Source organism: Dipodomys merriami, unplaced genomic scaffold (assembly GCF_024711535.1).
Source record: "Dipodomys merriami isolate MVZ:Mamm:240054 unplaced genomic scaffold, mDipMer1.0.p SCAF_63, whole genome shotgun sequence".
Taxonomy (NCBI): Eukaryota; Metazoa; Chordata; class Mammalia; order Rodentia; family Heteromyidae; genus Dipodomys; species Dipodomys merriami.
The window spans coordinates 657,645-685,622 of NW_027206213.1; the positions used below are offsets into that span (position 1 = coordinate 657,645).

At 42.1% G+C, this 27,978-nt stretch overlaps 1 protein-coding gene across 9 annotated transcripts in view; it reads left to right on the forward strand.

Annotated features, from left to right (window-relative positions):
- Positions 1 to 3,460: 3,460 nt before the first annotated feature.
- Positions 3,461 to 27,978, forward strand: part of Aak1 (AP2 associated kinase 1) — a 186,856-nt gene continuing 162,338 nt past the window's right edge. For 8 of the 9 annotated variants that reach the window (XM_070004472.1, XM_070004475.1, XM_070004476.1 and 5 more), the window contains exons 1-2: positions 3,676 to 3,850; positions 4,140 to 4,528. In XM_070004472.1, coding sequence (XP_069860573.1) covers positions 4,366 to 4,528 — 163 coding nt within the window. In that variant the 5' untranslated portion in view covers positions 3,676 to 3,850; positions 4,140 to 4,365. Of the gene's footprint in view, positions 3,652 to 3,675; positions 3,851 to 4,139; positions 4,529 to 27,978 lie in introns of those variants that run through there. The other variant, XM_070004473.1, reaches the window with a different exon arrangement.

A 27,978-nucleotide genomic window follows, 5' to 3' on the forward strand; every position in this document is an offset into this window, starting at 1 on the left:
AGCTAGCCTTGAGCTGAAGAGCTGAGGGACAGCGCTTAGGCCCAGAGTCCAGACCCCACCACCAGCAAACACACACACACACACACACACACACACACACACACACACACACACACACACACACACAAAAACCAACAAACCATAATCAAAATTAAAGCAGCATAAAGGCTACTGATTTAAATTGAAATCATATATACTGGGCGTTAAGGGTTGATTACTAAGAAGCCATTACATAATATTTTGTTTGTTTTTTGTTGTTCATGGAGATTCAACTCAGAGCCTGGGCACTGTCCCTGAGCTTCCTTTGCTCAAGGCTAGTGCTCTACCACTTGGCTAGTGCTCTATCACTTGAGCCATAGTTCCATTTCCAGCTTTTTCTGAGTAGTTTGCTGGAGATGAGAGTCTCATGGCCTTTTCTGCTGGGGCTGGCTTCCAACTATGATTTTCATATCTTAGCCTCTCAAGTAATTGGGATTACAGGTATGAGTCACCAGTGCTCGGCTTTCTTTTTCTTTTATTTATTTTTTGTCGGTGTTGGGGCCTGAACTCTGGGCCTGGGCACTGTCCCTCAGCTCTTCAGCTCAAGGTTAGCGCTCTACCACTTAAGCCACAGCACCCCTTCTGGCCTTTTCTGTTTATGTGGTGCTGAGGAATTAAACCCAGGGCCTCATGCATGCATGGTAAGCACTCTACCACTGAGCCACCTTCCCAGCCCTGCTTAGCTTTCATTTGTACTTTCTAAGAAAGTTCAGTGTAGCACTGAGCTCAGAGGAGCCAAAATATTTGGGTTTAAATCCTTATTTTGCCAGTTGCTGTCATTGTGACTTTGGGCAAGTCACTTAGGCCTCAATTTCAATAACCACTTTAAAATAAGTGTAATAATAGTACCTTATTTCATAGTATTGTGAGAATGAAATGACCTAATGTAGGTAAAGCAAACGATGACAACAACAACGAACAAAATTAAGCTGGGCCTAGTGACTCATGTTTGCAATTCTAGCTATTCAGAAATGAGGATCATGGTTTGAAGTCAGCTTGGGCAGAAATGTCTGTGAGGCTCCAACTTGGATTTATCAGCAAAAAACAACAACAACAAAAAAACAACAAAAAATACAAAAAGAAACAAAAAACAGGACCAGAGGTGTGGGTCAAGTGGTAGAGCATTAATCATGAGTGAAAAAGCCAAACAATAGTATAATGCCCTGAGCTCAAGGCCTGGCACCCACACAGAGTGCATGCATGCGTGCGCGAGCATGCACAGACACACACACACACATACACACACACAAACCCCAAACCAAATCAAACCAAAAATGGATTTGTCATAGTTGCTATTAGTTTCTGAGAGAAAGGAAAGCAAAGAATCTATTTCTAGTTTTTCTTTTTTGTCGGTCTTGGGGCTTGAACTTTGGGTCTGGGTGCTGTCCCTGAGCTCTTCAGCTCAAGGCAAGCGCTCTACCACTTGAGCCACAGCACCACTTCTGATGTTCTGGTGATTAATTGGAGATAAGAGTCTCACAGACTTTCCTGCAGGGGCTGGCTTTGAACCATGATTCTCAGCCTCCTGAGTAGCTAGGATTTCAGGCGTGAGCCACCAGCACCCAGCTTCTAGTTTTTGGTTTTTAAACCTCTTTCCTCAGATTCTGATCAATCCATAAGTTAGCTACATTAATCCTGCTGGAAGGTCAGATGAAGTTTGTGATAAACCTAGTCTTGTTCTGGTATCAAGACAGTTGAGAAAAACCTGACAAAGTGTTGCAACAGGCCTAACAGACTTAGGACCTGACAGAGCTTCTTAAAAAAAAAAATGCCGAGAAAGAGGGGGTCAATGAACCCAATTCTAAATGATCTTTCTCATCTATTTTAAGATCTATTCCAAGCTTCTTTGGACAAAAACCTAGCCTTTTAAGGAAGGTGCAGAGAACATGCCTCCGTGGGCTTGCTCTGAGGGAATGTTTTAGCAGGTGCAGCATTTCACCCCGGAGGTGGCTGCATGAATTTGTGAACCGAGGTGGCAACTTTGACTCTCTCCGGAAGAAAAGATGGTATCTCGATACAGGGAGTTTAATTACAACGGCACCACTTTAAACAAGAAGCCTCAGCAGCCACAGCCACCTCTAGCCCAGCAGCTCAATATTTAGATGAAAGAAAGCAAGATCTATCCCCACCCCTCCCCGCCCCGTGTGCACCCTGCCGAAGAAATCTGGGACTAATTGCAATCCAAGAGGGCTGTCGCACCATTGAAGTGGGGAGAGCGGGTGGAGGTGAGAACTAACCTATATTCTGAGATTAGAAAAAATCGTGGATTTCTTGGGGCGGGGGTGTGTGTGTGGAGGCGAGGAGGGATTTGGTACCATCTTCAGCATCATCGTCGGGATATCTGGAAACGGAGAAGAATACAAACTGCCCTCCATATCTTCCCCATCTGACAGATGCAAACCATAGTCCGCTCCCCTCCGTCGGCACTCAGGAGGTATGGGGGCGGGAGGGGGGAGTATTTTACTGGAAAAATCTCCAAGTACAACAAATACAAGGTCCGTTTGGAGTTCCCGGGTGGGAGGACGCGGAGAGCGTATATGTGAGAGTGTGTGTGTGTGTGTGTGTGTGTGCGTGTGTGTGTATGTGCGTGTGTGTGGTGGTGGTGATGTGGGGGAACCAGGCCCACCCAGAGAGTCTGCAAAGGTGGAAGAATTGAGCGTCACTGTCGGTGACGAGCCCCAAAGTTTGGGGTGGAGCCAATGGGCTGAGTCTGCAGGTTCCCTAGGATCCGCCCTGCACACAACCTTCGGCAGTTTGCCGTTTCGAATCTCGCCCGTGGATTTCCGGACGAGACACTCACTGTCTCAGAGGCGTTCTCGAAGCGCAGGGCCCACAGCTGCCCCGGGAGCCGGCTCTCATCTTTGCCAGCAGAAGCTGCGATCGAGGTCGGGGGCGGAAAGGCTCCCGCTCTCTTTTTGTCAGAGCTGACATTCCCGCGTGGCCCGATGCAACTTCCAGCACCACCTCACCATCAACCTCTCACCCTCCATCTTCGGCCCGGGGGACGTTGGGATGCCTGGCAGGATCAGCCAGGGGCTAAGCGGTTAAGCCGCGTCCTTCAGGTGTCAGCCTCGTTCTGATTAGAAACTACAACTCCCAGAGTTCCTTGTGCCAGGCCGCCAGGCCGCAAATAAGATGGCCCCAGAAGGGAAAAAACATGCAACGAGTAGGGGGTAGGGTGGGGGGAGCAGGTTTCTGGCAGTTTCTTTACCGGATGTGCTTAAATAACTGACTCTCCACATACGCACCAACCCACTAACCATCACGGAGGCTGCGGAGGCCAGGGCCGACACCGCGCCCGCTTCTCCAGGGCCATCTTGGGAGTTGTAGTCCGCCTGCCAGACTGCGCCGAACTACCTTTCCCAGGGTGCCCTGCGAAAGGCGCTAGAAACGCTCTTTTCTAAGACTCTCTCTGCACTAAAGATCCTCCCCATCCCGTTTCCCCGGTCTTCTCGTCATCGACTTCTTTTCCATTTGTCGAGAAAGGGAATCAGCTCCAGGAGCTGCCAGGGCTCCGGGCCGCGCCGCCCCAAGAGGCACTTCCGGCGGCGGTTCACTTCCTGGTTGGGTGGATGGAGCCCGGCGGGAGCGCGCGCGGGGGAGGGGCGGCGGGTCAGTCTCCGCCGGGCGCACGGGGGATCAGCTGGCGGGCGGGCTAGTGAGCGAGCGAGCGAGCGAGCGGGCGGGCGGGCGCCGAACGAGCCCCGGCTCAGACTGCAGCGCCGCCTCCTCTCCGCGTCGCAGGTCGGCCCGGCGGCCGTGACAATGTTGCGGGGCTGGTAGCTGGGCTCCGGCCGCCGAGCCGTCTCAAGTGGGTGCCTCGGGGATGCTCCCTGGCGGGGCGGCGGGGGGACCGGGTCGTAGGGGGGACCAGCAGGATCGGCGCTGTCCAGGCCGGCCCTCCTTTTTCCGAGCTCCGGCTGGGCACGGGGATCCGGAGTTGTGGGGCCGGGGATGCATTTTCAGCCTCGGGATTCTTTTCAGCAGGAAAATGCATGGAGCGTTTCCCTGGGATGATGGCTTTTGCTCCCTCTAGGACTCGGCAGTTGAATTTTTAAGTGTGTTACTGATTCATCCTCTCTCTTCCTCTGTCATCGCAGGTTTAAACTTACACGAATCGCTCTCTGGAGGAGGAGGGGACCCGCCGCGCGATTGACACGCATATTCCTATAGGCATCCTCCCTCAGCCCCCACCCCCACGACCGGATTCGGGTGGCTCCTCGCGGAGCTGAAATCCGAGAAGAAATCCTTAGATCTCTTTTCTTAAAAAAAAAAAAAAAATCTAGAAACCATCGGCATTTTGCTTTGCTGCTTCCTATTTGCAAGATGAAGAAGTTTTTCGACTCCCGACGAGAACAGGGTGGCTCTGGCCTGGGCTCGGGCTCCAGCGGAGGAGGGGGCAGCACCTCAGGCCTGGGCAGTGGCTATATCGGAAGGGTCTTTGGCATCGGGCGACAGCAGGTCACAGTGGACGAGGTGTTGGCAGAAGGTACGGTGGAACTCTGCGCTGTAAATTAAAATCTTGTGCTGATGTGGCAAGACTCTGGTTTCTAGTTGTTGAATGTATGAATGGGTTTTTCACCAACTGACCCCCCCCCCCCCGCACTTTCCTCGTGAGTCATTGTCCTTGAGAGATTTAAAACTGAGATTGGAAAGTGACAGGGCTTAAAGGGGTAGGGGGAAGTTGTTTACTGCAGTGGCCTTTTAGGGAGGGAAATAAAAGGTTAAGAAGCCACCTTCTTTTCCTCCTGGAATTAGGCGGATCAGAGGAGAAAAACGTAGATGGGAAAGTGTAAAGCTCACCATCAGATGCAGGGTGGTGGGCTTGTCATCCTCCCAAAACTTGAAATACCGATGTGAAGAATGTAGGGTGGGAATTGGGGGAATCCTCAAGGAGGAAGAGGGTTTTTTTCCTACTAACTTTTCCATTTCCATAAGGAGGTGTTGAAAGGAAGGTCCAATTTTCTGGGAATGGGAATGTGTTTATCTGAGCAAGGCTTTAGGTGGATTTGACTAGGTTTGTTTTCAGACCAACTGTTATCCGGCTCCCAGGATGTAGCTAAGATAACAGAAATTATATGAAGTGAACGTGATTGTTTTGAACTCAATCTCTAGGCCCCTCTTTCTCTCATTTTAAAATTTTTATTAAGAACTACTTGAGAATAGCTCTCATTTTGTTTTGTTTTTTTTCCTGTATTGGACCGGATGTTATTTACATCTGTTGTGTAAATTCCCTCCTTCTGTGTGTGTTCATTTGTATAATCTGAAATAATGTAGATATTTATCTTTATCCCCCAGGCTTTTGGGAAATCTTTTCCTAGTCTCTTGGTAACCTTAACCTCGACCTTCATAATCATGCTAGACTCATACTTTTCACAGCTCATTGCCTGCTTAGTGTGCTTTTATTTTTAATAAAAGCAGTAATTTCCTTGGTGTGAAGCAATTCAAACTAATTGGATGGGGCCAACCTCCTGTAGGTTGTGTTTTGGACTGCAAGACATTGGAAAGGGGAGGCCTCTATTACTGCAACATGGTGGTATGGAACAGTTTATTAGTGAGGGAAGAGAGAAAGAACGCTAAGAGGCCCCTCTGAAAAGGAGCTTTTTGTAAACTAAGGTTGCAGCAAGGATCCCTACCTGGGCCTAGGAAATGCCTGTCATCCTGAGTGTTGCAGGCTGGTGGGTGGGTTGGGAAGAGGGAGAAGCTGTGTTTGGCTCTCAGCTTTTGTCAACATTGGATTTACGGGCCCAGTTTCTGGGGATGCGATTTTGAAGCTTGTACTTGAAAAATCGTATTTTAAAAAGGATCTCTGACAGTTAATATTGTTCTGTTTTCATTTGTAGTAATGTTCTAGCTGGACTTAATCCTGGTCCTGAGTCACTGTCCCTCAGGATTCTTCCTTGTGGGCTTTGGTGCAGGATGGGAGATGCTTCTGTGCCTGCTGCCAGATCTGTACCCTTGAGTCTGATCTGTCTCCTTCATCCCTGTGCCAAAACCCGGACTGCAGTGGGGTGGAGAAATGGAGAAGGATGTGAGAAAGAGATCAGAAGAATGAGGGGGTGCACAGCTCCTTCCTCTTCCTTTGACTGGCCTCTCCTGACCTCATAACCCTGGAGCATTTTGTTCAGCTAGGATGTTGTTTCATCATGGATGCCTTGCCCTAAGCGATGCCTGTTCACAAAGTCTTGATCTTGGAGAAGGATGGCCAAATGAAAAGGCAAAATTGTTCTTTGTTATCTATGGCTGCCCTCCTCTTCCCTGAACTTCATTCCTGAGAACTGTGCATTATGACATGCTAAAGTGGAACATGGGGCTTTCACCTCTGCATTTAGTCATTTATGGCAGGCACCGTAGTATGTTCTGGGGATGTAATGTTAAACAAGGTGCTAGAATTTATGAACTGTTTTAAGGGATGGAAAATGGGCAGTTATAACAGAATAACTAGTGCCATCATGGAGATAAGCTCAGAGTATGCCAACTGCCACTTTATATTATTTTATTTTGGGGGAGAGGCCTGGTTTTAGGAGAGGAAGTAACTGAAGAATGAGTAGGAGTTAGCTAGTGTGGTATAGCTTGGGCAAAGATCTTAGTAGCAAGAGAGAGTGTTGTGTAAAATTTGGTTTGGTAATGCTGATTTCTTTATGTTCCTTGAGTATAATGGAGTTTGAATTTGTGGCCTGAAAAGTATGTACATGTGCAGGAGTTAGTGTACAAAATATATAATACTTACGAAATCCAAAGACTATTAAATTCTAGAAGGGATGAAACAGGTCTAAGGAAAGACATGTGCTGGGTGCCAATGGCTCACGCCTGTAATCCTAGCTACTCAGGAGACTGAGATCCGAGGATCATGATTCAGAGCCAGCCTGGGCAGGAAAGTCGGTGAAACTCTTATCTCCAGTAAACCACCAGAAAACGGGAAGTGGCTCTGTGACTCAAGTGGTAGAGCACTAGCCTTGAGCTGAAGGACAGTACGCAGGCCCAGAGTTCAAGCCCCACGACTGACAAAAAAAAAAAAAAAGAAAGACTGAGTTTACCTTTATTTACTTTTTCACAGTGCTGGAAATGAAGCCATAGACCTTGAACATAGTAGGCAAAGACAAAACACACATTTACATATAGTGTGGTTATGAATATTGACTGTGGAATCAGACTGATCTAGGCTCAAATTTGGGGTCTGCTTTTTTTTTTGTTGTTGTTAAAAAAGAAAAGCTGTGGAACATTTTTGAATTTCTTTTTTGTTGTGGCAGTGTTCTTCAGATGTGGGCCCTGAATCAGGAACATCTTCATCTGAGAGCTTGCTAGAAATGCGTGTTCTTGGGTATCCCTGGTAGATGGTGGGTATAAAGTCTGAAAACCACTCTTCGGTAGAGTTGCTTTGAGGATTTACTAAGACAGTAAACATTGAACACTTTTCAAAAGTTCAATAAATAGTAGCTTTTATCTACCAGCAACAATATAGTTAAAGGGGAGTGAAAGCAAGTTTGGTTGTAACAATCTGAAGTAATCACCTTCTTCCATTGTGTTTGGGCTGAGCCAGATGTTCTTTGCCGAGGCCTTATCGGCTCCTTAAAGGGTAATTACAGGTATTTTGGGCAAACATGCTCCTTCCTAGTCTTTCTTCTCTGAGTCTCCAGACACAAAATTCTACTAGTCCTAGCCAAAGCTGTACACCAGATGCCCTAGGCAATGGCTAGCCAATCTTCAGACACAGACCTGATCACTACCATATTCTGTTGATTATTTCTTTTTCCTTAATATATATGTACACACACACACATACACATACACACATACACATACACACACACACACACACACACACACACACACACACACACACACACACGTCTGTGCTTGATAGTGAGAAGTTGCAAGAGCCTCAAGAAACAGTTGCCAGGTAAGACTGGGGAATGTTGGCCTGCAGGCTCTCCATCAGCAATATCTGCCTTGTTGGACAGGTTCACTGACTAGTTCAGGAGGAACGTGGTTATCTAAGGGAAGTAAGATCCATTTTGAGGTAGAGGAATGGGGATATCTCTAGGCTGGTTGTTGGGAAGGGTACTTTCTAGCTTTCTCAGGAATATGCTATTATGAGATGCTAAATCATTTCTAATAACTGGCCATGTGGTATTAAGGAAGGACTTGGTTTAAGTTTACAGAATGAGCTCATTGGGAAAATTGAATCAGTGCTTTCAAAGGACATGAGAAGTGGTGCTTTTATCATACTTCTTAGCTATAGAAGGCCTTATATCTGAGCTTTAAACAATAGGTGTTGAACACTTGCTGTGTTTAAAAGAGTATTCCAGAGGTGTTTCATTTCCATATAAGTTGGACCAGCCAGCTCCTCAGAATAGTTTTCCTATCTCTACCAAAGGAATCTAGGACCAGGACTAATAAGAACTAAGACTCATACTGAAAAACTTTGATAATTTCTCCTATCTGTAGAATGGGATAGTGAGGGGAAAGGAAAGGAAAAGGAAAAAACAAAAATCCATATGTGGCATATAACACAAATATCTTGTTAGTATCAATATGATATATGCATGTCTCATGAACATTCATTAGTACTTTTCTATGGCAAGTCCTGTATTAGGATCCAGAGACAGTAAGTTGGATGAGCTCTCGCCTCATGGACGAGTAAATAACAAACCTGATACAAATATCTAGCATTAGCATGGGCCTTGGAGTATGGTAGATGGTAAGAGATGGTCTGTGAAGATGAAGGGCCTGAGGACGAAGGTTTCCAGATCAGGAGACATTGAAGAGGAGTGGCAGTTATCCAGCAGATGTTCCAGCTATAGGTTATTGAAGATCTTCCAGCTAGAGCGGGTAGCCTACATGTTAGTATGGAATGGCCAAATAGAAGGATGAGTCAAGAATACTAACTAGTCTAATGCTCTCTGCCTTTTTCTGTTTTTGTTTTGATACCAGGCCTATCACTCAGCTTTTTCTTTCTTAAATATAATTTTACTGTTATTATTAAGGTATTGTACAGAAGAGTTGCCATTTTATGTTAGGTAACGAACACATTTCTTTTTTTGGACAATGTTACCCCTTCCTTGACTTCACTCAGCTTTTCTTTTTTACTTTTATCTTTATCTTTTTTTTTTTTTTTTTTTTTGCTAGTCTTGGGCTTAAACTCAGGGCCTGGGTGCTATCCCCGAGCCTCTTTATGCTCCAGGCTTTGGCTTTACTACTTGAGCCCGTAGTACCACTTCTGGTGTTTTCTGAGTAGTTGCTTGGAGATAACAGTCTCATGGATTTTTCTGCCCTGGCTGGCTTCGAACTGCAATCCTCAGATCTCAGCCTCCTGAATAGCTAGTATTACAGGTATGAGTCACCAGTGTCTGGCTTTTCACTGAGCTTTACTTGATCACAGATGGTACTTAAACGATAGAGTACCATTTGAGATTTTGAGATTTTACTGGTTAATTCAAGGACTTTTCTGCCTTGGCTTGCTTTGAACCTTGATTTTCCAATCTCAGCCTCCTGAGCATATAGAATTACAGATGGGAGTCAGTAGTGTTGGGCTTAATGTTGACTATTTTGGTTAGTGCAAGTTTGCCTTCCAGAATCAAGGAAAGGACATGTGTGGCATGTGCTGTATGTATGTATGTATAAGGAGATTCTTTTACATTTGCCTCCAAATGTACATTTGCATATATTTGCTGGTTACTTTCTTCAGTGGCTCTTGGCTACTATCAAATAACTAGGAGTCTCTACTGTTCCTCTGCTGTACCTTAGCTCTGTTCTAAGGCATAGCATGTATGGAGAAAAGGAAAAGGTTTCCCAGAAGGGTCATAGAGACAAGAAGCTTGCATATGTGTGTATATGTTTTGGAAGACTAAGAATTGGGAGAGGCAGAAGACTAGTGTTACAGAAAAGGGTGAATAGGGGATGATAACGAGGATGTTTGACTAGAGCAGAAAGAAGAAAATAAGTTTATAGAGACCCTTAAGCATCAGACAGAGATTAGTTATAAGCACCTGAGGCTTTCTCTTGACGCAAATACCAATTTGATCCCTCCCACTTCAGATGTCTTTGCCTGCTGGGAAGTCTGGTCTTTTTAATGCAACTGCAGATTTTCAGGGGGTGGTTTGTGAATGGTGTCTTCCTGGTTTCAGGCATGATGACAGTTTAGCTTTGCTAAATATAGCTAAATCCAGAATGTAGAAATGAAGTCCAGAATAAGCAATTGCTATGGTCAGAGGCTTTTCTTTGGTCTTTCTAACAAAAACCAAGCTCATTTAATAAGAGATGATGACAAGAGAACACATGGGATTTGAATGGTAGCTAAAATGACATGTAGAGTATACAAGAAAGGCTTGGTGACTCTTAATGAAGCACCTGGAAATAATATTACTGTATCACAGTCATCATTTTAATTTACAGTATTTGAAAATGGACACTTTAGAAAGGGGACTAGTACTGATGTCTGCTTTCATCTTACACTCTTACAAGGATAGATGCCTTCTGAGCCTACTTGAGAGCTATCTAGGGCATCTGTGTCTCATAGAGATGAAGAAATTATAGTAATAGTCATGCTATTATCTGTTGAAGTAGCATCTAGCCAGCGTGGCAGCAAAGACTCACTTGCAGTCTACCTTTCTGGAGTCATATTTTGTGTGGTGGAAGAGCACTTCATTATGACCTGGGAGAGTGAAGTTTGTTATTCGTTCACTGCCTTGTCAATAAATGCTGATGAGAAACCCTGTGTGAAGATGGTAGGATGTAGCTCTGCCTTCAGGAACTCAAATAGGAACCTTGAGACATATAAGAAAGTAGCATTTATTGCAATAGAGGAATGTGAAAGGGTGAGGGCAACAGATCTGTGGGGAGAAGTTAGGGGAAGATAAAGGTGATATTTGAGGTGTATTTTTAAAAAAATAAGAATTTAGTGGGCACTGATGGCTCGTACCTGTAATCCTACTCAGGAAGCTGAGATCTGAGGATCACAAGAGGCCATCATTGGTGTGAAAATCTTTGAGACTCTTCAATTAACCTTCTCTCCCTCCTTCCCTCCCCCCAGAAAAGCCAGAATTAGAGCTGTGGCTCAAGTGGTATAGTACTAGCCTTGAGCAAAAAAAGCTCAGGAATAGTGCCCAGGGCAAGTACCAAGCTCCAGGACCAGCAGAAAAAATTAAAAAATTAAAAAAAAATAAGAATTTATTGGTAAGAGGGATAAGATCAGGAGAACATTCTAGATAGAGAAGATAATGTGCAACATGCATAAAGACACAACACAGGAAAATTTATTGTTTGTTGAGACACTGTATGTTTTGAGATAGAGGTAACCATCTATTAGTGGCCCAGGGCTGTGCTGTACATAAAATAGCCACATATGACTATATATAAATTATTTAAAACTAAACAGGATAATAATTAAATACTTCACACATTAGCTATATTGAAGCTGCTTAGTATCTGTGTGTGTGTGTGTGTGTGTGTGTGTGTGTGTGTGTGTGTGTGTGTGTGTGTGTGTGTGTGTGTGTGTGTGTGTGTGTGTGTGTGTGTGTGCGTGCATGTGTGCCCTGGTGCTGGGCATGGCTTGAACTCAGGGCCTTGCTCAGATTTCTCTGCTCATAGCTGGTGTTCTACCATACCTCTAGTCTGGTATTTTGCTGGATAATTGCAGCTGTGAGTCTCCAGGACTTTTCTGCCTCAGATGGCTTCAAACCTTAACCTCCTGAGTAGCTAGGAATATGTACAGGCATGAACCACTGGTGTGTCTGTGTCTAAGACTAGTTTCTTTTCTTTTTTCTTTTCTTTTTTTTTTTTTTGGGTCCGGTCGTGGGGCCTGAACTCTGGGCCTGGGCGCTGTCCCTCAGCTCTTCAGCTCAAGGCTAGCGCTCTACCACTTGAGTCACAGTGCCACTTCCGGCTTTTTTCTTTTTGCTTATGTGGTGCTGAGGAATCGAACCCAGGGCCTCATGCATGCAAGGCAAGCGCTCTACCACTGAGCCACCTTCCCAGCCCCTGTCTAAGACTAGTTTCTAACCACAAAAATTTCTATGGGCAGTGTGGTTTAGTGTAGTCTAGAGGAATAGCCTTATGAGTTAAAGAGCAAGCCATCTCTTCATCTGTGCAGGCTTTTGTCCTTTTGTCATTACCTAGTATGTAAAGGCACAGTATATACTTAGGATAAGGTTCATCATGAATAAAGTGGATGCAAATCCCCATTTTAAATGATCTCAAGTTTTGGTAAACTTCTTGCCATGTCTCATTAGACTGTGATTGTTTTGACATTATAGTGTGCCTGACATTATATAGTGTAGAAATGACAGCTCTGCCATTTTCTTATTCATTTATGCTCGCTTTATCTTGAATCCAAGGTTACTGCACAGAAATCTCTTTCACCACTTGTTTGTTTTATAAGTGTTAATTCATTTAAAACAATGTAATTAGTGAATCTACTTAATCAATCCTACATGAAGAGCAGAATCAGTGGATTGAAAGGCTGTCACCATCAACTTCAAGTATGAGACACTGTACTGAATGGGAAAACGGATGTTGTGTTATATTATTATATATTAAAAATGATAAATAGCTGGATGCCAGTGGCTCACACTTGTAATCCTATCTACTCAGGAGGCTGAGATCTGAGGATTGTGGTTCAAAGCCAGCCCAGGCAGGAAAGTCCTTGAGACTCTTATCTTTATAAACCACTCAGAAAACTGGAAGTGGCACTGTGGCTCAAGTGGTAGAGCACTGGCCTTGAGCTAAAGAGCTGAGGGACAGCGTTTAGGCCCAGAGTTCAAGCCTCACAACTGACCAAAAAAAAAAAAAAAAAGGATAAATAGTATTTTTCCAATGCTTTCATTGTAGTAAAATATACATAATCTAAAATTTTCTATCATAGCTCTTCTTTATCAAATTCTTTTTTTTTTTTTTTTTTTGGGTCCAGTTGTGGGGCCTGAACTCTGGGCCTGGGCGCTGTCCCTCAGCTCTTCAGCTCAAGACGCTCTACCACCTGAGCCACAGCGCCACTTCTGGCTTTTTTCTTTTTGCTTATGTGGTGCTGAGGAATCGAACCCGGGGCCTCATGCATGCAAAGCAAGCGCTCTACCACTAAGCCACCTTCCCAACCCCAATCATAGCTCTTCTTAAGAGTACAATTTGGTGGTGTTAAATACATCCTCAGTATGCAACCATTACCACCATCCATCACCATAACCTTTTCATGTTATAAAATTGAAATTCGAGTTGGGTGCTTGTGCCTCATGTTTGTTATTCTAGCTACTCAGGAGGCTGAGATCTGAGGGATAAGATTTGAAGTCAACATGGGCAGGAAAGTCTATGAGACACATCTCCAATGAACCACCAAGATGCCAGAAGTGGAGCTGTGGCTCAAGTGGTAGAGCATGAGCCTTGAATGCAAAAACTCAGCGACAGCACCCAGACCATAAGTTCAAGCTTCAGGGCTATGTGCACACATGTGTGCACATGCGCATGTGTGCACACACACACACACATTGAAATTTGATATTCATTAAACTATAACTCTCCTTTCCCGACTCTCTAGTTTTGACATCCACTACTCATGATCTTCCTGCCTTTGCCTCTGGAGTGTAGGGAATATGGATATATGCCACCATATCTGTTTTCTATGTATGATTTTGAGAAATATTTCATATGAGTGGAATAGTATTTAGCATTTTGTGTGTAGCTTATTTCACAGCATAATGTCTCTAAGGAACATCCATGTTGTGTAATGTATCACAACTTTTTCCTTTTTTTTGGTCTGGTCGTGGGCCTGAACTCTGGGCCTAGGCGCTGTCCCTCAGCTCTTCAGCTCAAGGCTAGCACTCTATCACTTGAGGCACAGTGCCACTTCTGGCTTTTTTTTTTCTTCTGCTTATGCAGTGCTGAGGAATCAAATCTAGGGCCTCAGGCATGCAAGGCAAGTACTCTACCACTGAGCTACCTTCCCAGCCCACACAATTTTTTCCTTTTTAAGGCTTATAAATATTCCATTGTATGTATTTTTGATATATATTTTTTATTGTAAAGATACTGTACAGCGGGGTTACCGTTACATGAGTAAGGTATTGAGTACATTTCTTATCGAGCATTGTTACCCCCTTTCTATTGTATATAATATATACAATTTTATTTATACATTTATTTGATGATGGACATTTGTGTTGCTTCCACTTTTTAGCTCTTACTAATAATGCTATGGACTTGTGTGTACAAGGTGTTTTTTTTTTTTTTGTCAGTCATGGAGATTGAATTCTGGGCCCGGGCACTGTCCCTCAGCTCTTCAGCTCAAGGTGATTGCTCTGCCACTTGAGCCACAGTGCCACTTCTGGTTTTCTGCTGGTTAATTGGAAATAAGAGTCTCACAGACTTTCCTGCCCAAACTGGCTTTGAACCATGATCCTCAGATCTCAGCCTTCTGAGTAGCTAGGATTACAGGTGTGAGCCACTCATGCCTGACTTAAAAGTATTTTTTTTAAGAGCCTATGTTCAATTATTTTGAGTATATACTCAAATATAAGAAGTAGAATCACTGGTAGTTTTATACTTAACTTTTTACGGAAATCCCTTACCATTTTTCCACTGAGTTTATACCAGGTTTACTTGTCCCCAACAGTGCATAAATATCCTGCCTGGACTGGCTTCAAACTGTGATCCTCAGATCTCAGCCTCCTAAGAAAGATTATAGACATGAGCCACCTGTGCCTGGCTTTATAATTTTCGGTTTTATGATAGTAGTTATCCTACTAGGTGGTAGGTAGTATCTTATTGCAGTTTCGATTACTGATGTCTAGCATCTTTTCATGTGTTGATTAGCCATTTATATATTTTCTTTGGGAAAATATGTGTCTGAACCCTGGGCCATTTTTGGATCAAGTTGTTTGTTTGTTATAGAGTTTTAGGATTTCTTGTGTTCTGGATGTTAGTCCGTTTTCAGATGCATGGTTTGCAAATATTTTCTCCCATTCTGTGACTTGCCTTTTTACTCTGGAAATCTTATTTTTCAGATTAGCATCTCTCTATATTTCCTTTCTATATCATAGTGGATGGTCTTGGATATCCTTGTTTGGATAGCATTGATTTAGAATAGAGGTTCTTATGTTTTGTTCCTCAAAAAAAGGTGAAAGTATTTGCTTTCACTTTATCAAGAAAAGACTCAACTATATGCAAATACGCTGAACTAGGGATGTTTATTCAAGCAAATTTCCTTGAAGAAGGGAATCCAAAGAAAATACTCGATTATCACAAGTCTTTCATAACATTTTGGTCTACACTGATCTTTTCCCCTTCAGTCCCTCCACAATTTAGAAACTGTACCACATTTCCCAGCATTGCAATAGGTATTTGTTTTGTGGAGTTCTCTTTTTCTTGTATGTTGATCATATTATGTCACTTAGAAGGCAAGAGTCACATCTTCCATTGCTTCTGTCTTTGCCATAGTGTCTCAGATGTAGATGAGAATCTGTAAGATACTCAGTATGCCTTGTGGCACTTATACATGATAACATTATACCTACAGTCTCTCACTTCTTACTCACAACATCTCTAAGGTAGGAAGGACTCTTATTACTGTACAGTTGAGGAATCAGTGGTAGACATAGGTTAAATAACTACTACAAACTGCACTGACAAAAATATTGAAAGAACTTGAACCCGAGACTGCTAGTTGCAAGCGAATTTTTTCTGAGAATTCTCTGTTGTATAAATACCTGTTCTTATAATACCTGTGTTTGAGTGTGGACCTGGGTGCTATCTTTGAGCTTTTTTGCTCAAGGATTGCACTCTACCATTTGAGCCACAGCTCCTCTTTTGGTTTCTTCGTAGTTAATTGGAGATGAGAATTTCATGGACTTTTTTCCCTAAGCTATGGGCTTTTTTTTTTTTTTTTTTTGCCTCAGCTGGCTTTGAACCATGATCCTTAGATCTTGGTCTCCTAAGTAACTAGGATTTCAGTTGTGAGCCACTGGCACCTGGCTACACTGACTTTTTTTTTTAAATATAATTCTTCCCAAATGGATCTCTTTATGAGCTTTCTAAGTCAGGAAAGTCATTATATTGTCTTAGTCTATAGTTTGCTCCACCAAGATACTATAAACTGAGATATTTATAAAAAACAGAACATTTATTTCCTACCGTGTAGAGGCTAGAAGGCTGCTAGTACAGTTAGGTTCTAGTGAAGGCACCTGCTCTGGATGTACCTTCATAAGAAGGAAGGGACAAGACAGCTTTCTGAGGCCTCTTTTATAAAGACTTAATGTCTTTAAGGAGGGCTTTTCCCTCACTCAGAATCTAATCACCTCTCAAAGGCCCCATCTTCTAAGATTGTCATCTTGGTTATTGGAATGCAACATAGGAATTTTGGAGGAACTAAAAAAACAAACAAACCAGTATTCAGATTGGAGAACATGGGGAGACTTTAGAAGAGCTCAAAATCCACATTCAGTAAGTAGTGGAGTGTTGTTACAACTGTCCTCAATGAGGACCCACTGATACTTGCCTTTCTGCCTTCTTTTGTTTACTGCTCTGTTGCTAACTGGCCACCTTCTGTAGAAAATTAAGGATTTTAAATTGTAAAAGGTTAGGAAAAATAACCAGTTTATTTTGTCTTAAGAAAATGAATATAAATTTACATGATTTGCTTAAAAGTCACATAGCATATTAGGTCCTTATGAGCCACCACAATGCCTGTGTCTCCACATCACTAGTGCTGTTCACCTCATCACTAGTGCCACCTTACCACGGTTATAGACCATTTGGGGCTGGATAATTTTTGGTTGTGGGGAAGTGGTCATTTGCACCATAGGATGTTTACTGTATCATCAGTCTGTATCAGTGGTACTCACTAATGCATTTGTTCATCCTCTGTCCCTCCATTTCTGTGCCTCTCCTTAGTCTCTGCTTGTTAGATGACAGAAGGACACCTAACTATGGTGTCTGTAGACATTGTTACATGTTATCTGGGGGGGAAAATTACCTGTTATTGGGAACATATCTGTTTCATATGTCTGTATATATTCTAGTCTTCTTTTAGTAAAGTTGAAGTAAGTATTGCTGTTTCTTTGGTTAGTTTTTGACAAGATTGCTTACATAAGTAAATCAGATGCTCTGTATTTCTCTCCAGGCCAAAAAAAAGGTCTTCTTATTTCATATGAATTTTAATCTCAGGTGCCTTCTTTATTATTACTGTTTAATTAATACTGTTTTATTATTGACCTATTATGTTTCTTATTATTTAATCTATTGAATGTAGTTTTAACAGTCTCAGTATTCTATTGAGTCAGGTAATTGTTATTAAAAGTAAGTCTTTTTGAGTGACATTTCCTTCTTGGCAGTACAAGTTGCAAAAGTGAAACAAAGTTGAAAGAGTAAAAACTTGGAGTTTCATTTTGAACTATGGTTGAATTAGCTGAACTATGGTTGAATTAGCTCCACAACCAGTCAGGTTTTGTCTTTGGGTGAGTAAATCTTGGTAAAAACAATGGATGGCAGTGTCAATCAAAGCTTTGTTTTTGTGTTTTTGTGTGTGTGTTTTTGTGTGGGGCCTGAACGCTGGACCTGGGCACTGTCTCTCAGCTCTTCAGCTCAAGGTTAACGCTCTACCACTTGAGCCACAGTGCCACTTCCAGCTTTTTCTGCTTATATGGTGCTGAGGAATTGAACCCACGGCCTCATGCACGCAAGGCAAGCACTCTACCACTGAGCCATCTTCCCAGCCCCAAAGCTTTGTTATTTATGATTTCTGAAAAGCAAGAGATTATTGGACCAAAAAGATTATGGCATCCCTATATTATTATAATAGAAGGCTAAGTATAGACTTCATGCCAGATTATCTTTTGTAATTACAATGATCTTAAATAATGATGTCTTCTAGGACTTGAGTTTTGGGGAAAGCAGTCTAATACCATGTAATTTGGTGCTTGTTTTCAAGGCCATTTACAGATATTGCTCTGGGACCTTTAGGATGAAGGAATGATGATTGTCCTTTTGGTCTCAGCATGAATTGAGAACAAGCGAACTTTGTTGCTTATGTGGACAATAAGAAGAAATGGGATCAAGTATTGTCTGTTGGGCTCTTTCTGGAGGTCTGGGACGTTTGTTATGTACTGTTATTCATTATTTCTCCTGGTCAATGAATCTAGTCTGTTTGAGGAGTGCTAGTTATCTTACAAAGGTTTGCTAGCCTTATTTACTTCTCCCTGGGGATAGCCCAACCCTGTTCCTGAGGCCTTTGTCCTCTACTCTTTTTTAGAGTTCTGGAAATTTTGGTGATGGTGGTGGTAGGGCATTACAGTTGACTGCTCTGGAAAAAATGATTTCATTGGCTTTTTGGTCAGTGGAAAAATCTTGGTCTGATCAGAAGGTATAACTCAGTAATGATTAGGGAAAACCTGATGTTCAGTATTGTCTTTCCTCTCCTGTCCTCCTAGAAAGGGAGTGTTTTGAAGTTTTTCTTAGGAGACTTTCAAGATTGTGCCGTGTGTGGTGATTTAAAAGCGTGGGCATTGGAGGTTAATAGTCCTTGGCCCTATCTCTGTGATGTTGGTAAGCTTAGTAAGATGTAGTCTTTTTATCTGTAAGGTGCAAAAACATGGGTTGTTGTAAGATCACACGAAAGGATATATGCAAAGCACTTAGCATAGTGCCTGGCATATAATTGGGTAGCAGTCTGTGAATGGTAAATCTTAATATTTTATGAATTTCATTTTCATGAGGGAATATTTGTTGTGCTATTTCTGTACCCTGGTAGAACTGGAGATTTGTGTATATCCCTCCCCCAATCTGTAAACACTTGGATGAGGACTAGGAAGAAGGGAGAGATACTATTTGTATGTACCGTATGTCAATACAGTATAGAATAGGAACAATAATACTGTATGTACTGAAAACACAGTATTTATCTTCTTCCTATTATACTGTGGTTTGGCATTTTCCCCCTCCTTGAAAGCCATTGTGAGAGAGGAAATGTTTTCTTTTCTTTTTTTTTTGGGTCTGTTCATGGGGCCTGAACTCTAGGCTTGGGCGCTGTCCCTCAGCTCTTCAGCTTAAGGCTAGCGCTCTACCACTTGAGCCACAGCACCACTTCCGGCTTTTTTTCTTTGCTTATATGATGCTGAGAAATGGAACCCAGGGCCTTAGGCATGCAAGGCAAGCGCTCTACCACTGAGCCACCTTCCCAGCCCGAGAGGGGAAATGTTTTCTAACCTATCAAGTCACTGTTAATATGATGGGTTGCTTCATCCAGGCCTGTGCCCTCCTCATCCCTCTTGTACCATGGTTCTAGTTCTTTCCATTGCTTCACTTTTAATTTCTCTTGTACTTGGGATACCGTACCCTTCCTTTCCCCATCCATTTTCCTTAATCATGTAGTACTTATCACAGCTGGATGCCTTTCACTCTAGCTGCCTGTCTTAACTGTTTTGGACCCATAATCACTGTGTTTTATTTTGCTATTTAGCTGTTTCATTTTATCTACTTTTTACTTTCTTTTTTCTTTCTTTTTTTTTTTTTTGGGTCTGGTCGTGGGGCCTGAACTCTGGGCCTGGGCACTGTCCCTGAGCTCTTCAGCTCAAGGCTAGCACTCTACCACTTGAGCCACAGCACCACTTCTGGCTTTTTTCTTTTTGCTTATGTGGTGCTGAGGAATCAAACCCAGGGCCTCAGGCATGCAAGGCAAGCGCTCTACCACTGAGCCACCTTCCCAGCCCTTTATCTACTTTTTAGTGTTAGATAAATACTTCTTTGAGGGGAAGGTATAAGCCTTAAGTTTATTTGTATCCAACTCAAGAGTGTTTAATAATTTGAACAATGTAACAGTGGGCACTACAGAATAAACTAACAGTGACTATTACACTAAAGCAGTAGTAGTTTAAACTCACAGAGCAGGCAGGAGAGACCCCCATTTAAATAGTCAGATAACCTTGATTCCTATTTATTTAAATAAGTTTTTTATTGTGAAAATACTGTGTACAGAGGGGTTACAGTTACATGAGCAAGCATTGTTGCTCCTCTTGCTGTAGTATAACAGATCTACGCTGGAGACCTTCACATAGCTTATTACAGTGACGAGAACTAATGAATCAGCTTGAGTTTCAGTAAAATTGAGAAACAACTATTAGAAATAGCTCAGGATAGGGGTTGGGAATGTGGCTTAGTGGTAGACTAAGCCTACCACGCACGAAGCCCTGGGTTTGATTCCTCAGTACTACAATAAACAGAAAAGAAAAAAAAAAGAAATAGCTCAGGATGTTGGGGTGTCATATAGGAATAAGGAATACCAAGTTGAAAGCAAAGTTTACTTCTGTGGAAGACTGTACCATCAGCCAAAAATTTGATGAGCAAGCACACTGTACAGGACAGGCTGCTCTCTTTTTATCCCTAAGGGGCAGGCCCTGCCCTTCTGCTGACATTGGCTGAGCTGTTTCACAATCTGCAAAAGGATGTGGCTTAATTAACATGATGCAACTAAAATTCAAGGAACTTCTAACAGGGTATCTTAATTAAAGTGCTCTGGAAAAGGATATATGTAACTAAAATGTAATTAACAAGCCACCTAGCCAAACAAAGCAGGGATCCTTCAGAAAAATAATTCTCTCAAGATTAATGGAAAGGAAGCACTACTTGTATAGAAAAGGTACTTTTCTAACAGAACAAATCCAAAGCAAAGGAGAACATCTAGAAAGTTATCCAATTCCCTTCATTAATCATAATAATCCCTTCATAATCATAAACTTGTGGGTACCTACTATTACAGATCTCAAGAACAGAGAGTATTTTGACTATGCTAATTCTTAAACTACTTAAGTGCTATATTGTAAAGACAAGAATTAAATTTCTAAGCTCACATATTGCTGAGATTTAACTTTAAGCAAGGCATGCATTCATTTTCTAGTTTATGATGGATTTTGATTTGCAAGTAATAAGAGCAGTGATTTCCTGTATTTATTATAGTAAGCATGGGGACAGAGGGCATATAGGAAGGGACTAGTAATTTTAAAATGCATAGATTGGGCCTAGGTGTAGCTAGGAAGGGAGGTGGGCTCATAGAAGATTAGGGTTGGTTGGCTGCCTGCCTTCTTGAAAGGCTTTGAAATGTGAAGAGGTGGACTTTCATTTTTATAAAAAGCAACTCAGCTATAAAATGGGGCTAGAGAGGTGGTACATTAAGCTGATCACTGAATGTAGCCCTTAGAACATACTTAGACACTTATTTCTCCTTGTTTGTGCTAATCTCTAAGAAGAAGAGTAGGATCAGCAATCCTTGTCTGGTGCTTCACTGTGTGAGCTTTATGACCTTGTTGAAAGATCAGCTTTAGGTGGCTCTCTGACCAGTCATGAGAATTCATGTGGGGAAAAAAAAAAGATAATAGGGCTGGGATGTAGCTCACTTGCAAAGCACTTGCCTAGCAAGTATAACATTCTGGCTTCAATCCCAAGTACAAAAAAAAAAAAAAACCACCAAAAAATGTAGTTTAAAAATTTGATAATAGACACTCTTAAAAATGAAGTGTTTCTTTCTTTCTTTTTTCTTATTTATATTTATTTTATTTTGCCAGTCTTGGGGTTTGAACTCTGGGCCTGGGTGCTATCCCTGAGTTTCTTTGGCTCTCTTCTACTTGAGACACAATGCCACTTCTGGCTTTTTCTGAGTAGTTTATTGGAGATAAGAGTCTCACAGATTTTCCTGCCTGGCCGGCTTCAAACTGTGAACCTTAGATCTTAGCCTCCTGAGTAGCTAGGATTATATGAGTGAGTCACTGGCACTAGGCTATTTTTCTTTTTAAAATGAGAATTTTTAAAAGTTCAGAATAAATATAAAATATATTATTTAAGTGTTCACTTACTTAGTAATTATAGGGTGATTTTAGCATGATGGAATGATGTTCAAGTCGGTACTCAAGTCCTGCTTCTGGGGTTTGCTCATAGAATATGAGCAAACAACTATGAGGTCAGGGAAGTAGATGGCCTATATCTCATTCTCAGTAATCCTGGGCACATATTTCTCCCACCTGCCTAGTTTATTTTTATATAATAAGGTTATATCATTGGCAGATTTTTTTTCCCTTCCTTCCTTCCTTCTTTCTCTTTCTTTCTTTCTTTCTTTCTTTCTTTCTTTCTTTCTTTCTTTCTTTCTTTCTTTCTTTCTTTCTTTCCTTCCTTCTTCCTTCCTTCCTTCCTTCCTTCCTTCCTTCCTTCCTTCCTTCCTTCCTCTCTCTCTCTCTCTCTCTCTCTCTCTCTCTCTCTCTCTCTCTCTCTCTCTCTCTCTCTCTCTCTCTCTCTCTTTCTTTCTGTTGGTAATGGGGCCCAAACGCTGTCCCTCAGCTCTTCAGCTCAAGGTGAGCACTCTACCATTTGAGCCACTGCGCCACTTCCGGTTTTCTGAGTGGTTTATTGGAGTCTCAGGGACTTTCCTGCCTGGGCTGGCTTTGAACCACGATCCTCAGATCTCAGCCTCTTGAGTAACTAGGATTACAGGCATGAGCCATGGGCTCCTGGCATGAGGGTTTCTTCTATCCCAGACATTGTGTATTTTGTTGAGATATTTGAGGGGGGAGAGAGAGTGGGCCTAATTGGATTGAAGTGTCAGATCCATGTAGCTAGGACTATGATAAAATTCCTGAAATGTATTATTAATCTTGATCTGCCTAGGTATGAGCTCTGTTGGGAGGTATCATTCTTTTTGTTGTTGGTAGTCATGGAGCTTGAACTCTGGGCCTGAGTCCTGTCCCTCAGCTCTTCAGCTCAAGGCTCACACTCTACCACTTGAACTACAGTGCCACTTCTGGTTTTCTGGTGGTTTATTGGAGATATGAGTTTCACGGACTTTCCTACCCCCGCTGGCTTTGAACCGTGATCCTCAGATCTCAGCCTCTTGAGTAGCTACGATTACAGGCATGAGCCACGGGTGCCCGGCTTGGGAGGTATCATTCTTATCAGAGGTGGAAGGTTCTGTGTACTTGTTCTACCTCCCTTTCTATATCTTTTCCCTTCAAGTTTAGAAAAAGTCACTGTTAACCATTAGATGTTAAAGTTGGAATGAGTCTTGGCTTTGGCTTTTGTTGGTTAACTAAAGAAAAAGACAGCATTCAAAGGAAAGAATGACTTTTATTGGGGACTTTTTTAGTATGAAATGCCAAAATGTGGGCGAAGTTTAGGATAGTGTTTCATAGACCTGGCCTATATTTTAGAAGAAACCTTGGGCAGGAATTGTTAGACATGATTGGAAGGAAAACTGGAATGAAATTGAGACCCTACAAGGTAGCTATAGAATATACTTTGAATACAACTCAGACTCTTCTCACTTGTAAACCCTTACAGCCAGTGTGCTGTGTTGTTTGGTTTGCTTTGCATGCCCTCCCTCCCCCCTTCCCTCTCTCTTTTCTTTCTTCTCTTATGTTTTTGCTGTGTAGTTCAAGCTACTTACTAGGTAGTTTGGACTGGCTTGGAACTGTCTTCCTCCCTCAGCCTCCCAAGTGCTGTGATTACTGGTGTGCCACTCCTGGCTCAAGCCTTTGTACCTTCTATTCACAGAGATGCCTCTTTATCATTTTTTGTTGTTGTTGTTTTTTTGTTGTTCAAACCCCGTCATGGGGCTTGAAATCTGGGCCTGGGCGCTGTCCCTGTACTCTTCAGCTCAAGGTGAGCACTCTACCACTTGAGCCACAGCACTGCTTCTGGTTTTCTGGTGGTTTATTGGAGATAAGAGTTTCAAGGACTTTTCTGCCTGGGTTGACTTTGAACCACTATCTGAGGATCCTCAGATCTCAGCCTCCTGAGTAGCTAGGATTACAGGGATGAGCCACCGGCACCCGGCTTCATTTTTTTTTTTTTTTGGGTCCCGTCATGGGGCCTGAACTCTGGGCCTGGTGCTGTTCCTCAGGTCTTCAGCTCAAGGCTAGCGCTCTACCACTTGAGCCACAGCGCCACTTCCGGCTTTTTTCTTTCTGCTTATGTGGTGCTGAGGAATCGAACCCTGGGCCTCATGCATGCAAGGCAAGCACTCTACCACTGAGCCACCTTCTCAGTCCCCATTTTTTTTTTTTTTTAAAGCAGATAATGTTGTTTCTTCTTTACTTTCTCAGACTTGACTGATCTTTTGCCTGGAGTGTTCTCCCTGAGCTTCTTGGCTTCTTGTCATTCAGCTGTTATTTTCACCTCAGAGAGGCCTTTCTTGACCACCCAGTACTAGAAACTAAGTCTGTCTGATTTCTCCTCATAGCCTGTATCAGCTGATTCTCATGCTCATTATTTATCTCCTCTCACTGGATTTTCAGCTACATGAAGCTGTTTTGGTGCCTAGAATAGTGTCTTGGCATGTCTGCAGAGTTTAGGGAAAACCAGCTGAATCAAGTGAGGTGAACCTGTGAAAGAGGCAGCAGGAATATTCAGAGATACAGAGGTGAAATCCAGAGATGATGAGAAGGAATGTAAAATAATGTTAAGGAAGAATGGTCACTTCCAGGTACTAGCAGAGCACAAAGGTCTCAGTAAAGTTGGATGATTATTCATCAAATTTAGAAATATGGAAATCATATGAATCTCCAGATTAAAAGCTACTTAAATGGGGCTAGGAAGGTGGCTCAGTGGTAGAGTGCTTGCCTTGCATACATGAGGCCCTGGGTTCAATTCTTCAGCACCACATAAGCAGAAAAAGCGAGAAGTGGTGCTGTGGCTCAAGTGGTAGAGTGCTAACCTTGAGCTGAAGAGCTGAGGGACAGCGCCCAGGCCCAGAGTTCAAGCCTCATGACCAACTGACAAAAAACAAAAACAAAAAAAACTACTTACATGTAGCTGTGGAATCGAGTCCAGGTGTCAGTGAAATAATGACTGAATGGGAAATAAGGCAGGTATTGAGTCAGGATGCAATTTATTATTATTGCCATTTCTTACCAAAAAATTTTATCAATGATTTGTTAATTTTGTTATGTGAAGGGGTTTTGACTATATTAAGCAGAAAGGAAAAAAAGGAAACAAGGGAGAAAGGAAGGGAGACAGAAAAATAGGAAGGAAATAGGCACTTCATAGTGAGATATGGGAGGTTTAGTCTTTTTAGAGATTCCTTCTGCCTCAACATCCTATGTACTCAGATTATAGACATGTACCACCTTGTCTGCTTAAATATTCATATATTTTGAAGAATATATTTTTACATACAGAAATTTATTCTATGGAAATAACAGAACAAGTACTCAAAGGCTTTAAAAGATATTCCTAGTAGTAGAAAGAGATAAGAAATACATATCTGAATAGTGGATGATTAGAATAGGGCTGAGGGGGTGATAGGGCTAACAGCAAAGGCCATGAACCCTCATTGAAATGATCTTGGACAGGAGAAAGGCACCTCATTCCATAACCTGGAAGGAAATGGATAAAGAAAGGGTACAGAAGAAGAAAAGTTGATGAGATGTGGGAAATGAAAGAAGTGCTTTCTTCTCAATTTTTGTTTTCTGTTGAGTGCTGTGTTTAGGAGTTAAATCAGAGTTTTAAAAAGAGTGGCACAATTCTTAGGTTTATGGAGAGAGGAGATGACAAAGAATGACCTGGAGAGAGCCATGAGGTGGTGCACACCTTTAATGCCACCTTGTAGGGTTGTTGAAGTGGGAGGTAGATCTTGAGTTTGAGGCTAGCCTGGCCTGCAAAGTGATTTTGAGGCCAGTCTGGGCTATATGTTGAAACTCTGCCTAAAAAAAGGGCAAGGAAAGAGAGCCTGTTTGACATGTTTCCTGGCCAAGGGTTTATCAGTTTTAAATTTTTTACTATTTTGGAAGGACTTCATCTGCAATACAAACTATAGTTCTTGGGCTGGGAAGGTGGCTAGAGTGCTTGCCTTGCATGACTAAGGCCCTGGGTTCGATTCCTCAGCACCACATAAGCAAAAAGAAAAAAGCCGGAAGTGGCACTGTGGCTCAAGTGATAGAGCGATGGCCTTGAGCTGAAGAACTGAGGGACAGCGCCCAGGCCCAGAGTTCAGGCCCCATGACCAGACCCCACCCCCCAAAAAAAAAGAGAAACAAACTATAGTTCTTTCTGACTCTAGAGTACCCATGTCACAGAGTCAGCATTACATGAGTGGAGAATACTTCTAATCTGAGCCTATGTAACGACCACTAGGCCCTGTGAGTGGAAAATTTCATCCCAGCTCTGTCACCAGATTTCTTGTGTATAAAAAGATGAGGAGTTAGTTTCTGATGCTAACAGCTTTACAGTTTTTTGTTTTGTTTTGTTTTGTTTTTTTGCTGGTCCTAGGACTTGAACTTTGGGTCTGAGCGTGAACACTCTTAATACATGAGCCACAGCGCCACTTACAGCTTTTTCTGTGATTAATTGGAGATAAGAGTCTAATGGACATTATTGCTTTGCTGCCTGAGCTGGCTTTGATCTATGATCCTCAGATCTCAGCCTCCTAAGTAGTAGGATTGCAGGTGTGTGCCACCAGTACCTGCTCTGCAGTTCTTTCAATTCTCAAATGCATTGTTATTAAAATGTTACTTAAAAAAACAGATCTAGGATATAGGATGTTTGCTTGGTATAGCTAAGATAGTTTGTACTGAATTTTTGAATTTCATGTTTGTATATTAGAGTGTTTTCTGGTTCCTTTCTTATGAGGCACTCAGCTATTTCTTCTTGCTGTTATCTCTCTGCCTTTCTGAATCAGCACCAAACCTCTAATTCTTTGCCTTTAATCTGCTATGGATGTAGATGTTGGATGACTAAGCTTATTAGAGCTGGGTGTAGCAAGAAAGAAATTCTTAGTGAGAGTTTGAGGGTCTAGGCTATGATTAAAGCACATGAGCTGGTATGTGTGAGCTTGGAAAAGTTGAGTGTCCTTAAACCTACTATTTCCGTTTTCCTTTGCTTATTGTTCCTTCCCTTCGTTTCTCCCAACCTATCTTCACTGTGTAACCTACTTTTTTCACGTATTTGATGTAAGGCAGTGTTTTGGGCACACTTACGATATTGTCTTAGTATTTCAGTTTCTTTCTCCTTCCTTCTCTCTCCTTCTCTTCCCTCTCTCCTGTCCTCTTCTCCTACTCTCCTTCCTTTTTGTTTTGGTTGGATGCTTGGGATTCAACTCAGGATATATGTGAAATTCTCCAGCCCTCTAGTTATTCAGTGTTTGTTTATTGAAACAACAGAGAAGTTTCCAGGGTTATAATTCACTGTTCAGTGCTAGATATGTTTTCTCACAACAGGGGCCCAGCTGGAGGTTTTCAAATGGTATTTGGTGTTTGGAGCTGGGAACTTGAAACAATGAAATTTGAAATGAATGTTAGTTCCTTATATAATTTTTGATTGAACCTGGCATGGTATGGTATATGCCTGAAATACTAGTAGATGGAAGGATGAGATAAGAGGATCCAGAGTTTGAGGCCAGTCTGTTTTGGGGTAGGGGAAACTAATCCAGGTTTAAAAGCCAGAAATCTTCGGTTAGTATGAAAGAAAGCAATAAACGATTTGGTTTTCTTTTTGGCATACCTGTACCAATTAATTGTTAGTGACCAAAAGAGATAAAACCATGCAAAAAGAGAAAATATTACTTATAGTCCCTTAATTTACCAGTGTTTTTATTTTGTATACTTTAAGACTTGTATGGTTTTATTTTTGAGACAGGGCCTCATTATGTAGTCCAAGCTGGCTTTGAACTATTTTCTTTTCGGCTTTGAACTTTTATTCTTGCCTCAGACACCTAAGTGCTGGGATTATAGGCATGTATGTCATCATGCCTGGTTGAAGGATATGTATTTTGATAAATAAAAACATACCTCTGCATCTTTCTCTATAATCTTCTATAATCGTTTTTCTCACTCAGCATTCTATACAGACTATTTGTCTGTGTTTAAAGGTCTGCATCATCATTTTTAGCTCCCTGGGTATAGTACAATTTATTTAACCAATCTCCTGTTCTTATATATTTAGGATTTGTTGTTGTTGTTGTTGTGTGTGTGTGTGTGTGTGTGT